This window comes from Euprymna scolopes, chromosome 15 (assembly GCF_053919585.1).
Source record: "Euprymna scolopes isolate OS-2025 chromosome 15, ASM5391958v1, whole genome shotgun sequence".
Classification (NCBI taxonomy): domain Eukaryota; kingdom Metazoa; phylum Mollusca; class Cephalopoda; order Sepiida; family Sepiolidae; genus Euprymna; species Euprymna scolopes.
In genome coordinates, this window is record NC_136496.1 from 127,369,812 (window position 1) to 127,385,367 (window position 15,556).

A 15,556-nucleotide genomic window follows, 5' to 3' on the forward strand; every position below is an offset into this window, starting at 1 on the left:
CACAGGCGTGCAGTTCTAAGAAAGAAGCTTTGTTAATGGAATCCGCATTTTGATTTAGGAACAGATATAGAGTGGGGGGAAATTTTTCACAGTGGATTCAGCTAGACGGGTGTTTTTCATGAAAGATTGTCGAGGGGGGACCAGAGATTGTTCAGACGAGCACCTGCCATGAAAATAACGATAAAACAAGGATAGGCTCGCAACGTCTCTTCTGTGGGAGAGAGGTTGCAGGGTAGAGAAAAGGGCATCCCCCACTAAGCCACGAAGTCTATTTTGTACTCTGTTAAGGCAGGATAGGCTGTTTTTGGTTGCTCCTGCCCAGATATGGCAACATTATTCCATCTTTGGACGTACTTGGCTTTTATATAGATAGAGAATTGCATCAGTAGTGAGATATCTTCTGGAGCGGTAGAAGGATCCCAGCATCTTTCCAGCGACCTTGGCAACAGACTTGATGTTGTACCTTGTCGAAAGCCTTTGATATGTCAAGAGCAATTGCCCTAGAAAGGAAGCCTTTGTCAAGAGATTCGTTAATCCTGTGAGATATAACCGTTAGCACATCTGCTGTAGACCTTGCAGAAAGGAAACCATATTGTGTGTCACTAAGAAGGTTATTTCTGCTGAGGTGGTTGACTATTTCTCTATTTAATATGGATTCCAGCAACTTACTCATAACACACAGGAGCCTTATTGGTCTGTACTGAGAGGGAGATGAATTATCACCTGAATTCTTAAATACAGGGCATACTGATGAGGTTTTCCAGGGAGTCGGAAAGCACTTCTCCTTAAGGCAACGCTTAAACAGTTTCGTAAGTATGGGAACAAGTGCTGGTTGAAGCTTTTTTAACACTATAATTGGGATGCCGTCAGGGCCAGTTGCTTTACTGGAATCAAGGTTCTTGATTAGCTTGGCGACCTCATGCACAGATATTTGTATGTTACCTAGCGTGTTCTCTGTTATAGGAGGAAATATGGGAAGTTGATGGCCTTCGTCGCATAGAGTAGAATTAGCTGCAAAGTTCTTTGCAAATAGTTTGGCCTTGTCTGATGCTGATGAGATGACATCTGGTCCATTAATAATGGTTGGGATAGAACGCACACTTCTGTTCAGGATCCTATTTGTTATTTACCAAAACTGGTGGGAACCAAGCCGCTGATCAGCTACTTTGGATTTAACAGACTGGACATATAGCTCCGTTGCATTTTTTATTACTCTTTTACAGTGGTTGCTGGCGTTCCTGAAAGCAGTTTTAGTCTCATTGCAACTATTACATTAGTAGTTATGGAAAAAGTGATTTCGGTGCGTGATGGCAGCAACACATTCTGGGGAGAACCATGGCTGGCTGTTGGGTCTTTGTTGAAATTTTTTAAATGGTATGGATCGGTCTATGCCTACAATTACCCATTCGGTCAGATCTGATACTATAGAAGACATATCCTTTTAAAACATGGAATACGGAATAAATAAGATATGAATGCAGGGAAGCTATCCCAGTAAGCCATATAGTATCGGTATACAGTACGGTGGAGGGGTACGTCCGGCGAGTTATTACATTTCATTTTTATCTTAATTTATAAGACGGAGTGGTCGGATGATGTTTTAGCTGTTGTATATTGTAATTCAAGTAATTTACGTCACTAAAATAGTATGTATTAATGTTTTAGTTGTCGTATACCGTATTGCAAGCAATTGACTTGACTAAAATAGTACGTACCTATGTTTTCGCTATTATATAACGTATTTCAAGTAATTTACGTGACTAAAATAGTACGTACCAATGTTTTAGTTGTATATCGTATTTCAAGTAATTTACGTGACTAAAATTGTAGGTACCAATGTTTTAGTTGTTGTATATCGTATTTCAAGTAATTTACCTGAATAACATAGTACGTATCAATGTTTTAGTTGTTGTATATTGTATTTCAAGTACTTTAGGCAACAAAAATAGTACGTATCAATGTTTTAGTTGTTGTATATTGTATTTCAAGTACTTTAGGCAACAAAAATAGTACGTATCAATGTTTTAGTTGTTGTATATTGTATTTCAAGTAATTTACGTAACTAAAATAGTACGTATCAATGTTTTAGCTGTTGTATATTTTATTTCAAGTAATTTAAGTGACTAAAATAGTACGTATCAATTTTTTAGTTGTTGTATATCGTATTTCTAGTAATTAATTCTTGTATATAATGTTTCCAGTAATTTACGTAACTAAAATAGTATGCACAAATCTTTTAGTTATTGTATATTCTATTTCAAGTAATTTAGCTGACTAAAATTGTACGTATCAATGTTTTATCTGTTGTATATAATGTTTAGAGTAGTTTACGTGACTAAAATAATATGTATCAATGTTTTTGCTGTAGTGTATTTTATTTAAAAAAATTTTCGTGACTAAAATAGTACGTATCAATGTTTTAGCTATTGTATATTATATTTCATTTAATTTACGTGACTAAAATAGTACCTATCAATGTTTTCGCTGTTGTATATTATATTTCAAGTAATTTACGTGACTAAAATAGTACGTATCAATGTTTTAGCTATTGTATATTATATCTCATTTAATTTACGTGACTAAAATAGTACGTATCAATGTTTTCGCTGTTGTATATTATAGTTCAAGTAATTTACGTGACTCCAGTAGTACGTTTTAACTGGTGTATATCGTATTTCAATAATTTACGTGACTAAAATAGTATGTATCAATGGTTTAGCTGTTGCATATCATATTTCAAGTAATTTACATGACTAAAATTGCACGTATCAATGTTTTAGCTATTGTACATTATATATCAAAGATATAATGTGACTAAAATAGTACGTTCGAATTTTTTATACTATATTTCAAGTGATTTGGAAAATGAAAATAGTACATATCAATGATTTGCTGTTATATATTATATTTCATTTAATTAACGAGACTAACATAGCATTGCTTTGGCTGTTGTATATTATATTTAAAGTAATTTACGTGGCTAAAATAGTACCTATCAGTGTTTTAGCTGTTGCATATTATATTTCAAGTATTTACGTGTCTAAATTGTACTTATCAATGTTTTTACTGTTGTATGTTAAATTTCAAGTGATTTAGATGATTAAAATAGTATATATCAATTATTTTGGCGTTTGTATATTATATTTCAAGTAATTTATGTGACTAAATAGTACTATAAACGTTTTAGGTCTTGTATGTTATATTTTAAGTAATTACCGTTACTAAATTAGTAGGTATCAACGTTTTAGTTGTTGTATTTCAAGTGACTTTGAGTATAAAAATATATATTATATATTATATTATATTTCAAGTAATTTACGTGATTAAAATAGGACGTATCCATGTTTTAGTTGTTGTATATTATATTTCAAGTGATTTTCGTGACTGAAATAGTACGTATCAATGTTTTAGCTGTTCGATATCGTACTTCCAGTAATTTAGGTGACTAAAATAATACATATATCATATTTCAAGTAAATTACGTGACTAAAATAGTATGTATCAATGCTTTAGCTGTGGTATAAATTATTTCAAGTTTTTTAGATGAGTAAAATAGTACGTATCAATGTTGTACCTGTTGTATGTTATATTTGAAGTGATTTATGTGACTAAAATAGTATACATGATTTTGGCGTTTGTATATTATATTTCAAGTAATTTACATGACTAAAATAGTACTATCAACGTTTTAGCTGTTGTATATCGTCTTTAAAGTAATTTACGTGACTTAAATAGTACGCATCACTGTTTTAGTTGTTGTATATCGTATTTCAATTAATTTAGGTTACTAATATAGTATGTATCAATATTTTAGCCTGTTGTATATTATATATCAAGTAATTTACTTGACTAAAATAGTACTACTAATGTTTTAGTTGTATATCGTATTTCAAGTAATTTACGTGCCTAATATAGTAGGTGTCAATTTTTCAGCTGTGGTATATTATATTTCAAGTAATTTGGTCAATAAATAGTATGTTTTAACTGTTGTATATTATATTTCAAGTAATTTACGGTACTAAAATAGTAAGTATCAATGTTTTAGCTGTTGTATATTGTATTTCAAGTAATTTAGGTGACTAAAATAGTACATATCAATGTTTCAGCTCTTGTATATTATATTTCCAGTAATTTTTGTGACTAAAATAGTACGTATCAATGTTCCAGCTCTTAGTCACCTAAATTGCTTGAAATATAATATACAAGATTTTAGTCACCTAAATTGCTTGAAATATAATATACAAAATAGTACGTATCAATGTTTTAGCTGTTGTATATTATATTTCTAGTAATTTATGTAACTAAATTTTGCGTATAAATGTTTTTGTGTTGTATCTTATATTTCAAGTAATTTACGTGACTAAAATAGTACGTATCAATATTTCAGTTACTCTATCGTTATTTTCATGGCAAATACTAGTCTAAGCTGCAATCTATGGTTCCCTTCTTGCTAAACTTTCACAAAAAACACTCGTCCAGATAGAGAAAAGCTAACACTGTTTCTTATTTTTGGAATCAGGTTACAGTGAAGAGAAAAGGCCATCACTTATCAGATTTTGAATCTGGCTTTGAACTCTATCAATGCAGGATAGAGTACTGCACATATTTTACTGTGGTACTCCGTCCTAGGACATACTTGGCTCTTACGTCGGTAGATTGTTAGGTCAGTAGTGAGATATCTATCCACTATCAATAATTTATCCCATTCTCTGTTTGTGCCTGAACCTAACCATGGATCCCATGAACAAAGCTTCTTTCCTAGAACTGAATGTCTATGAAACTCTGTTCTGCTGATGTGTCTTTCCAGCTGACTTCAACGTGGTCGTCTTCAAGGCCAATGTAAACAAATTCTTATTGAACCTTCCTTTTACATAATCAAATTATACCAAATTTCCACTACTAATACACTGATTACCGTACACTTATTAATCCTTATCCTCGAATGGCCTTCTGTCGCACATTGTACAGAAAAAATTAGAAGAATCTGATGATAAAACGGTAACAAGCAAAACTGTATATTTGACTATTTTGTACGCGGTCCCCCCCCCCGAAAAAACTGGGTAAAAAAAAAGAGGGGAATAATTTTTTTTTCTCTTCTTTTTCATTCTCTTAGGTGTAAGGCAATTAATTGTTCATTGTTTGTTTTGTGGCGTGGAAATACATGTAAAAGTTTTTTTTATTACGATTCGGACATTTTTGATGTATAAATTGTTCTGATAAGTGTTTTGTATAATTGAAATGAAAAAAAAAATAGAGAGAGAAACGGTGGTGACGGTGGGATAGAAAAATAATTTTAAAAAAGATATGTGTTGGATTGTCAACGGTAGCGGAGGCTGGATGTACACATTGATGGGGTCACAGGTTAAAGCCGTTGACATCGCAGGTGCATCGGGGAGCTCAAGACTGATATAAACAAAGCGGGTAGCTTATCAGAGGAGAAGGAGAGACAACAGATACGCGCCCAGCTGTTGGGACACTGCTCGATTGTCCACCGACCACCGTCAACCGCCGCCCTTTCTATTCAATATCGTCGCTAAGTTTCTCGTTGCTACACGCAAACAATTGATTTTAGTAGTCGCAGCATTTTGGAAAAGAAATAAAGACATTTATTTTTTATAAGTTGTTTCGCGTCTGTTTTTGGCCGGAGAGCGCTGGGAACACATCACTTCTGTCCTTGATAAGTAGAATAGTGACTCGTTCATGAAATAGATAGATATACAAAATGCAATAAACAATACATGTCTTTTTCAATCAATTAAAAGTGCATTTCTAGTGTTATTGTACCCGCAACTTTCGCAAGTGTTGATTACGTGTTGTTACCTTGATTCCCCGTTCTTCTTCCGTTCGGTCATCGACTGATTGGGATAAAACATTCCATCGACAATCGAAATCAGCCAAATATCCTCTAAAAATCGGAGCTGCAGCACTGAGTGCAATCTGCAAAAACGTTTTAATTTTAATTAAATACAGAATTTAAGGAAAGGAAAGTAAAATATAAACGTGAATTAAACAGTTCTTTTCTTTGTTTCGTTGACGTAAGAAAGCCTGTTGCCCTCTGTAGCAGAAGTAGCAATAACTAAAATGAGGGGAAAAAGAGCTTACCTCGGGTACGTCTGTTGTGTCACCAGTTGGGGGGAAAAAGAGAATTCCAAGATGGCGTCCGGGGGTTTTTATTAGCATTTACCCCATGCAACTCTCGGAAAATCACGTTTCTGTCTCATGTGATTATGCAAATGGATAATTCCCGGCCACTATAAAAGCAGGAGGCTAGAGACGAGTCGGCAGTGTCCTGCAAACTGTGTGTGTGGGTGTTTCTGGCGATTATAGTGTGTCTTCTTTTACCACGGTTATCACGGACAGGAATTCCCTCTCTTCTAGAGGTGGGCGATATTGACTATTTTGAAGTTGTACTGTTGCTGACAGAACATTTATTTATTTTTTTTTTTTGCCTACTACATTTTTGTAAAGGACAAAGTTTAACTTTAGCACTCTTTCATCTAACACACTTAACTTGTGTTCTTGTTGCATATTAAACTGACGATGTTCAGAGGAAATAGCTTTCGAACCTCTTGGAAAATTTAATAGTCTAAGATCATTCTTCAACCTCTACAGGGTGGTGAGAAAAGTCCAGTCCGATTTTGAAAGAAGAAAAACTGATATGAACAATATACAGATATTTTTAGGTAACAGATAAACTAATATATAAAATGGATATAAATATCTTGATTTTGTTTAAATATATTTATTTTCCATTGTTCTCTGTCAATCGATGTGATTGCATAACATGTCTAATCATGTCAGCTGGTATCCGTCCCATCAGGTGGTAATGCACGGGCCTTAATTACTAAAAAGAAAGAAGAATGTAAATGTTTCAGTGAATTTTATTCATAAAACTAATAGAATAACGGCTCATCTTTTCTTCTTTCAAAATCAGACCTGGCTTTTTGAACACCCTGTATGCAGACGATAATTGCAACACTTCAAGGAGCACTGATGAGCAAAATCTTAATGCTTCTCTAGGTGAAACCATTTTGCAATATTCAAGGGACGTTCAATAAGTATTGCTCTTGACTCACTTTGAGAACGCGTTGAGTGCTCAAAGATGAATTTGAAGATTTCCCAAGAAGATGAGTCAAAGTTTTATCTAAAGAAACCCATCATGCAAGATAAAGCCTGAGTTTATCACTATGATGCAGAGATCAAGACACAGTCAATTGGCAATGTTCAAACGAAATAACCTTTGGACCTCTTGGGAAATGGAATATTCTTCAACATCTATGCAGACGACATAATTGTTTATTGCAACATTTCAAGAAGCACTGATTCTTTGGATTAAACTATTTGATACTTGTGAATCTACGTTACCGTGCTGAAATAATAACGTTATTGTTTAAAAAGCCATTCTTAACATGGGGAGAGAAGGATGTTTTGTAACTATTCTGTACTTTCACCTAAAAATTTTATAAACAAAAATATCGTAAAAATTGAATTTAACTTAAAAATACTATTTTTTAAAAAATAGCACGGTAACATAAATGCACAAGCACCAACCATTTGGCAATATACGAGAGATGTTTATAAGTTATGCTTCTGATCAACTTTGAGAACATCTTGAGTGCTCAAGGACGAATTTGAAGATTTCCCAAGAAGATGAGTCTAAGCTTTCTAAAAAAACTCATCATGCAGGATGAAAGCTGGGATTATCACTTTGATCCAGGGATCAATCAATGCAGTGGACTGAGCAACTCCTAAGGTGCAACTCTCTGCTGACAAGATCATGTTCACACTCTTGTGGGACTAAGGTGAATTAGTGATGACAGATTTCCTAACAAAGAGTATCACAGTTACAGGAAACTATTAAGTTGACAAGAAAGTTCATGCGTTTTTAACTTTTAAATTCAGATGAACATATCTCAGCTCAAACAAAAAATTATTGATCGAAATAAGCACCATCAGAATGAATATACTTTTGTAGACGCAAAACAAGTGTATTTATGCCAGTAACGTAAAAATCTTGCGTTCTGGTGGAGATAAAGTTGCTGAAGGCATTTTTGATTTTTTAAGCATTTCTCATGCACAAAATAGTTAAGATGCTTGAAAAAGTGGTAGTCGACAGGTGAGAGGTCTGGGGAGTATGACGGAGGAGGCAGAGTTTTGCAGCCCAATTCATTCAACTTCTGCAGGGTCTGTTTAGCAACGTATGGTCGGGCATTGTTGTGGAGAAGAATTTTACAAAATTATTTTTATATAATGGCTTGAATTAAAGTTTTAAAAACAAAAGTCAATTATCATTTTTCAACTGTGCTCTAAACAGAAACACTTTGAACGCGTCACTGTCATATCAAAGAACCTACTGTTGACTTTATACACCAGACCCTTTTGCTTGTGCAGTGATGAAACTTCTAAGAAGCACATGGTGTTAATTTGGGTCAAAATTCGGACTGTTCCTTCTTTAATCAGATTTTTCCGATTTTGGATACAATTCCGATACAAAACCTAATAACATTAAGTTTAAAGAATAAAGCAGAAAATGCAGATATTTCTTATTTTATATATATATATATATATATATATATATATATATATATATATATATATATATATATTAAATCCCCGAAACAGTGTTTCATGGTAAACAACTGATGATCCCTTGAAAAATAAAAAAATTGGTATTATAGTAAATTCGAGAGAGTTGATACAGTGATTGCAGGTGATTAAATGACTTACTGACTAGATGGTTTTTTAACGAATGATAAAAAGCAATGTTTTGTATAGTTTCAAATGTTAAAAACTTCAAAGACTATATATATATATATATATATTGTATTGGTAGTAATTATTAAGTGTGTCTACCAAAAGAGTGCTCAATGTTTAGACAGAGCCAAAATAAGTTAATTTAGTATCCAACCAAATGGCTACATATAGGCATACATGTTTCGGCGAAAACCCGGCAAGATGTCTTTGGCCTGACGAAGCGATTCCCTTGCCGGGTTTTTGCCGAAACATGTATGCCTATATGTAGCCATTTGGTTGGATACTAAATTAACCTATATATATATATATATATATATATATTTTTTTTTTTTTTTTTTTTTTTTTTTTTTTTTTTTCTTCATAAATTTTTGGTTTTGGTTTTGAGCTGATGCACCAATGTCATATGGATATATTTTTATTTTGTAGTCACAAGTTTATAATATATAAGAATCAATAGAAAATTGACTCTATAATAATATAGACGAAATTTGCATGAATTAAAATATCATATTTAAACATATTTTATGACCAGGCTACACCGGGTGTCCCTGCTAGCTTAAATAAATACTTTTGCAGCTTTAGCAAAAGAGCTACAGTGATATCAAAGCATCTCCATTCACGCTGAACATCTACGGAATGCCAACATGAATATATTGCATTTGAAAGAGTGTGCTGTGGAATATCCACAGGTCCTGCTAATAATTATTATAACCTAAACAATATCCACAGGTCCTGCTAATAATTATTATAACCTAAACAATATCCACAGGTCCTGCTAATAATTATTATAACCTAAACAATATCCACAGGTCCTGCTAATAATTATTATAACCTAAACAATATCCACAGGTCCTGCTAATAATTATTATAACCTAAACAATATCCACAGGTCCTGCTAATAATTATTATAACCTAAACAATATCCACAGGTCCTGCTAATAATTATTATAACCTAAACAATATCCACAGGTCCTGCTAATAATTATTATAACCTAAACAATATCCACAGGTCCTGCTAATAATTATTATAACCTAAACAATATCCACAGGTCCTGCTAATAATTATTATAACCTAAACAATATCCACAGGTCCTGCTAATAATTATTATAACCTAAACAATATCCACAGGTCCTGCTAATAATTATTATAACCTAAACAATATCCACAGGTCCTGCTAATAATTATTATAACCTAAACAATATCCACAGGTCCTGCTAATAATTATTATAACCTAAACAATATCCACAGGTCCTGCTAATAATTATTATAACCTAAACAATATCCACAGGTCCTGCTAATAATTATTATAACCTAAACAATATCCACAGGTCCTGCTAATAATTATTATAACCTAAACAATATCCACAGGTCCTGCTAATAATTATTATAACCTAAACAATATCCACAGGTCCTGCTAATAATTATTATAACCTAAACAATATCCACAGGTCCTGCTAATAATTATTATAACCTAAACAATATCCACAGGTCCTGCTAATAATTATTATAACCTAAACAATATCCACAGGTCCTGCTAATAATTATTATAACCTAAACAATATCCACAGGTCCTGCTAATAATTATTATAACCTAAACAATATCCACAGGTCCTGCTAATAATTATTATAACCTAAACAATATCCACAGGTCCTGCTAATAATTATTATAACCTAAACAATATCCACAGGTCCTGCTAATAATTATTATAACCTAAACAATATCCACAGGTCCTGCTAATAATTATTATAACCTAAACAATATCCACAGGTCCCGCTAATAATTATTATAACCTAAACAATATCCACAGGTCCTGCTAATAATTATTATAACCTAAACAATATCCACAGGTCCTGCTAATAATTATTATAACCTAAACAATATCCACAGGTCCTGCTAATAATTATTATAACCTAAACAATATCCACAGGTCCTGCTAATAATTATTATAACCTAAACAATATCCACAGGTCCTGCTAATAATTATTATAACCTAAACAATATCCACAGGTCCTGCTAATAATTATTATAACCTAAACAATATCCACAGGTCCTGCTAATAATTATTATAACCTAAACAATATCCACAGGTCCCGCTAATAATTATTATAACCTAAACAATATCCACAGGTCCTGCTAATAATTATTATAACCTAAACAATATCCACAGGTCCTGCTAATAATTATTATAACCTAAACAATATCCACAGGTCCTGCTAATAATTATTATAACCTAAACAATATCCACAGGTCCTGCTAATAATTATTATAACCTAAACAATATCCACAGGTCCTGCTAATAATTATTATAACCTAAACAATATCCACAGGTCCTGCTAATAATTATTATAACCTAAACAATATCCACAGGTCCTGCTAATAATTATTATAACCTAAACAATATCCACAGGTCCTGCTAATAATTATTATAACCTAAACAATATCCACAGGTCCTGCTAATAATTATTATAACCTAAACAATATCCACAGGTCCTGCTAATAATTATTATAACCTAAACAATATCCACAGGTCCTGCTAATAATTATTATAACCTAAACAATATCCACAGGTCCTGCTAATAATTATTATAACCTAAACAATATCCACAGGTCCTGCTAATAATTATTATAACCTAAACAATATCCACAGGTCCTGCTAATAATTATTATAACCTAAACAATATCCACAGGTCCTGCTAATAATTATTATAACCTAAACAATATCCACAGGTCCTGCTAATAATTATTATAACCTAAACAATATCCACAGGTCCTGCTAATAATTATTATAACCTAAACAATATCCACAGGTCCTGCTAATAATTATTATAACCTAAACAATATCCACAGGTCCCGCTAATAATTATTATAACCTAAACAATATCCACAGGTCCTGCTAATAATTATTATAACCTAAACAATATCCACAGGTCCTGCTAATAATTATTATAACCTAAACAATATCCACAGGTCCTGCTAATAATTATTATAACCTAAACAATATCCACAGGTCCTGCTAATAATTATTATAACCTAAACAATATCCACAGGTCCTGCTAATAATTATTATAACCTAAACAATATCCACAGGTCCCGCTAATAATTATTATAACCTAAACAATATCCACAGGTCCTGCTAATAATTATTATAACCTAAACAATATCCACAGGTCCTGCTAATAATTATTATAACCTAAACAAAATTGCAAATTTGCTTACCATGATTGGACAAATGGGTGCCAAGTTGTCAAAGATAATGAAAGCTTCTTGGATGTTGCTTGCTTGGATGGTTGTCTGTAAACAGCAGCAAGAAAACCCGAAACCAACGGCATCCATGTAAATGTGATCGACTTTTGTTGCCTTTTTAATTTGTCCATTGTCTTCAATGTGAGTGAAATTTTCCACAAAGGGAGATAATGTGTTCTTGTCTTTGAAGACTTCACCATTTGTCAGGAAACATAAATATGAAAGAAAAAATATTTTAAATATTTATTTATAAAAATTTCTTTGGAGGTGTCTAGTGATGGGATTAATAAAGAAGACCTTTCCTGGAACGAAAAAAAAAATTAGAAAAGAAAATATGAATGTACATAATGAAATGATATAGCTACCAATGGATCTTATTTATATATGAAACTAGCTATCCTGGCTAGCTGTTGCCCAGGAGTATGATTTTTAAAATGAAGAGGAAAAAGTTCATGTTTCTGATATTTTACTTCAGAAATCAAGGCTGCATCATCTAGGAAACGCTTTCCTTTCAAAAACAACTTCATGGCTGGGAAGAGGTGAAAGTCAGAGGGTGCAAGATCAGGAGAGTAGGGGGTGGGGGAGGATTTCATAACCACACGCCCGTGCTTCTGATCTGACGACATGCGAGTTGTGGACCGGAGGGTTGTCTTGCAGGAGGAGGGTACCTTTGGTGATCTTGCCACGCCTCTTGATTTTGATAGCTTCCCTTAATTTCCTCAAAAGTGAAGCATAATAGGCTCCTGTAATTGTGGTTACTTTTGCCAGGAAATCTGTCATCACTACTCCGTCCTGATCCCAGAAGACTGTGAGCATGACCTTGCCAGCAGAGGGCTGCACCCTTGCCTTCTTTGGAGGTGGTGAGTCCAAGTGCTTCCACTGCATTGACTGGGCTTTGATCTCTGGATCATAGTGATTGACCCAGGTTTCATCCTGTGTAATCAGTCTTGAAAAACTTTGACTCATCTTCTTGGCACATCTCCAAATTCATCCTCGAGCACTCGATGTGTTCTCGCTTCTGGAATGGTGTGAGCAACCTGGGAATCCATCTGGCCGACAGCTTATGCATATGCAAATGGTCATGAATGATAGTTTCCACAAATCCTGTACTAATCTTGACATCTTGGGCTATTTAGCAAATAGTAATGCGCCGATCTTCCAAAATGGCAGCCTCAACTTGACGGACAGATGCCTCATCAATGGTAGAAGGAGGGCCATGTTTGAATTCATGATGCCAGCGTTTTACAAGGTCATATGATGGGGCATTATCACCATAAGTTTCTTTCATTTCATCAAAAGTCTCCTGTGGTGTGCGTCCTTTCAAATACAAAACCGGATCACTGCTCGACATTCAACAAGCTCCATTTCACACCTGACTCAGTTCAAACACCTGTAAAACAGAAACCACAATAAGCTCAGAGCTGTAATTTGCCACATAACCCGTAAATATATAAATCATTGCACATGCAAAATTTCAGCTAGATCAGACAACTGGAAGTGGGTCAGGGGCATTACTTATTGCACGCCCCTCGTAAAAACAGATGGGTTTTTACTAACAACTCAATGTTTTGTTGGTTAAGTCTTGGCACCTGAATTGCAAAGTGATTCTTACAAATACAAAAAAGCAAATGGCTCTAATTGCTAAGCTCTTTTCTTCTCTGTTTTGTTGTAATTCACTTTCTTCCTCACTTCCTAAAGCAAGTAAGTTTTCACAAGAACGTGTTAATTTTTTTATTTATTGCGGACCATTATCCTCATCTTTTTCTTAGTTGTTTCACGACGTTTCAGCCAACTATTCCTCTGGCCTTCGTCAGGTGGTAACTACAACGGGATAGGAACTCTGAATCTACCGACTGCATCCACTGCAATTACTGCCTTCCGTAGTTTTTGCCGCCTCACCACATTTCTGGCCGGCTTTGGGTAGGATTTGTGTAATGTTTATTAATTTCGTCGTGAAACAACTAAGAAAAAAATGGGGATAATGGTCCGTAATAAATAAAAATAAAATTAATAAATAATACTCATCTCAATAATGAATTCCAATTAAAATAATATATATACCATTCGGTACGGACCCGACCATGGAAGATCATATAATAAATAAACATAAATTTATAAGACCAAAAAATTCAACCTTGATCGCCATTCAAGGCCCGTGGCACAGTTGATAGAGATGTTGAATCTCTATGGTTCCAGGTGAGAATTGTCTGAAGATAGCGGTTTCTATCCTATCCAAAGCCGGCCAGAGGTTTACTTGGCCAAAACATGGTGACACAACAACAACCACGGAAGGCAGTAATTGCAGTGAATGCAGTCAGGAGATTCAGAGTTCCTATCCCGTCGCGGTTACCACCTGACGAATGTCAGAGGAATAGTTGGCCGAAACGTCATGAAACAGCAACTAAAAAAAAGATGAGGATAATAGTCTGCAATAAAAAAAAATGAATAAATAAAACTCATCTCAATAATGAATTCCAATTAAATAATATAGGAACGTGTTAACTCAAAATATTTTCAACTAATGAAAATCGTTCCAAATCCAAAAAATGTAACACATATATGTAAAAATAAAAACCCTGGTCAACAAAATCCATTTTCTCCAAACTTCACCAGCAATACCTGCATGGAAGAACCCAAGAACATCGATTCTCCCCATTTGGGCTGAGAGATGTGAAAAAGACTCTCGTACAAGATTTTTCCATCTTATGCACACATTCCTACATGCTAGCAAGAGTCAGGTGAAGAGAAAAGAATTATTACCCACTCACTAACAAGAACAAGGTAAACCAACACACATGCACAATGCCACGCTGCCAAATACTCACATGCATATATTACTCACACATACTCACACTATGAGCATATTGACCTACATAATTTTAAGATTTGTGACTACGACATTCTTTACCAAACACTTACTTAATACTTATTTTCACATGATATGCAAATATACCAAAGAATTTTTACTTCGAATGAAATGTTTACTTGTGCCCAATACTGTAGAAGCGCCAAAAAAAAAAATGAATTATTTAATTTTGGAAACCATTTTCTTTGCCTACACTCACACGCTCCAAAAAAAAAAAAATTAGACTTGTGACAAGAGACAGTTGTGTTCAGCCCTGAAAAGGGGTTACATTGAAGATGGATGAAATAAGAGGGTGGCGGGGTCATGCTAAAAGGGTGTAGGTGAGAGATAGAAATTAAAGCCAACCAAAAACACAATGTGACAGGTAGATGACGGCTTGTACAGTTCAACTGATTATAAACCTAGAACCAGCATCGAGACATTTTGTCAGAGGAAGGCTAGATCACCTTGATAATCAGAAGAGTCCACAACGGTGGTGAGCAGGTTATACAATGAATCGTTTACAATAGATAGTGTGATTCGACATTAAATCCCTCCACTTAAAAAAAAAAGGTCTGATTTTTTTTTTTTTTTACTTTTATTCATCCTAAGCAAGGCATACTTGTCACTGAAGCGTAAGGGGCTCCTATGGTAGGAGTCAAATTTATAGAAGCTATCTGTGTGGGGAGTTGAGCAGCAAAATGTTTGTTCA

General features: G+C 34.0%; 1 protein-coding gene across 1 annotated transcript in view; it reads right to left on the reverse strand.

The window, feature by feature from the left end:
- LOC145294126 (glutamate--cysteine ligase catalytic subunit-like) overlaps window positions 1-15,556 on the reverse strand; it is a 178,851-nt gene that overhangs the window by 107,281 nt on the left and 56,014 nt on the right. The window contains exons 7-8 of the mRNA XM_080141230.1: window positions 11,973-12,190; window positions 5,821-5,937 (exon numbers count right to left, since the gene is read on the reverse strand). Coding sequence (XP_079997356.1) covers window positions 5,821-5,937; window positions 11,973-12,190 — 335 coding nt within the window. The remainder of the gene's footprint in view (window positions 1-5,820; window positions 5,938-11,972; window positions 12,191-15,556) is intronic.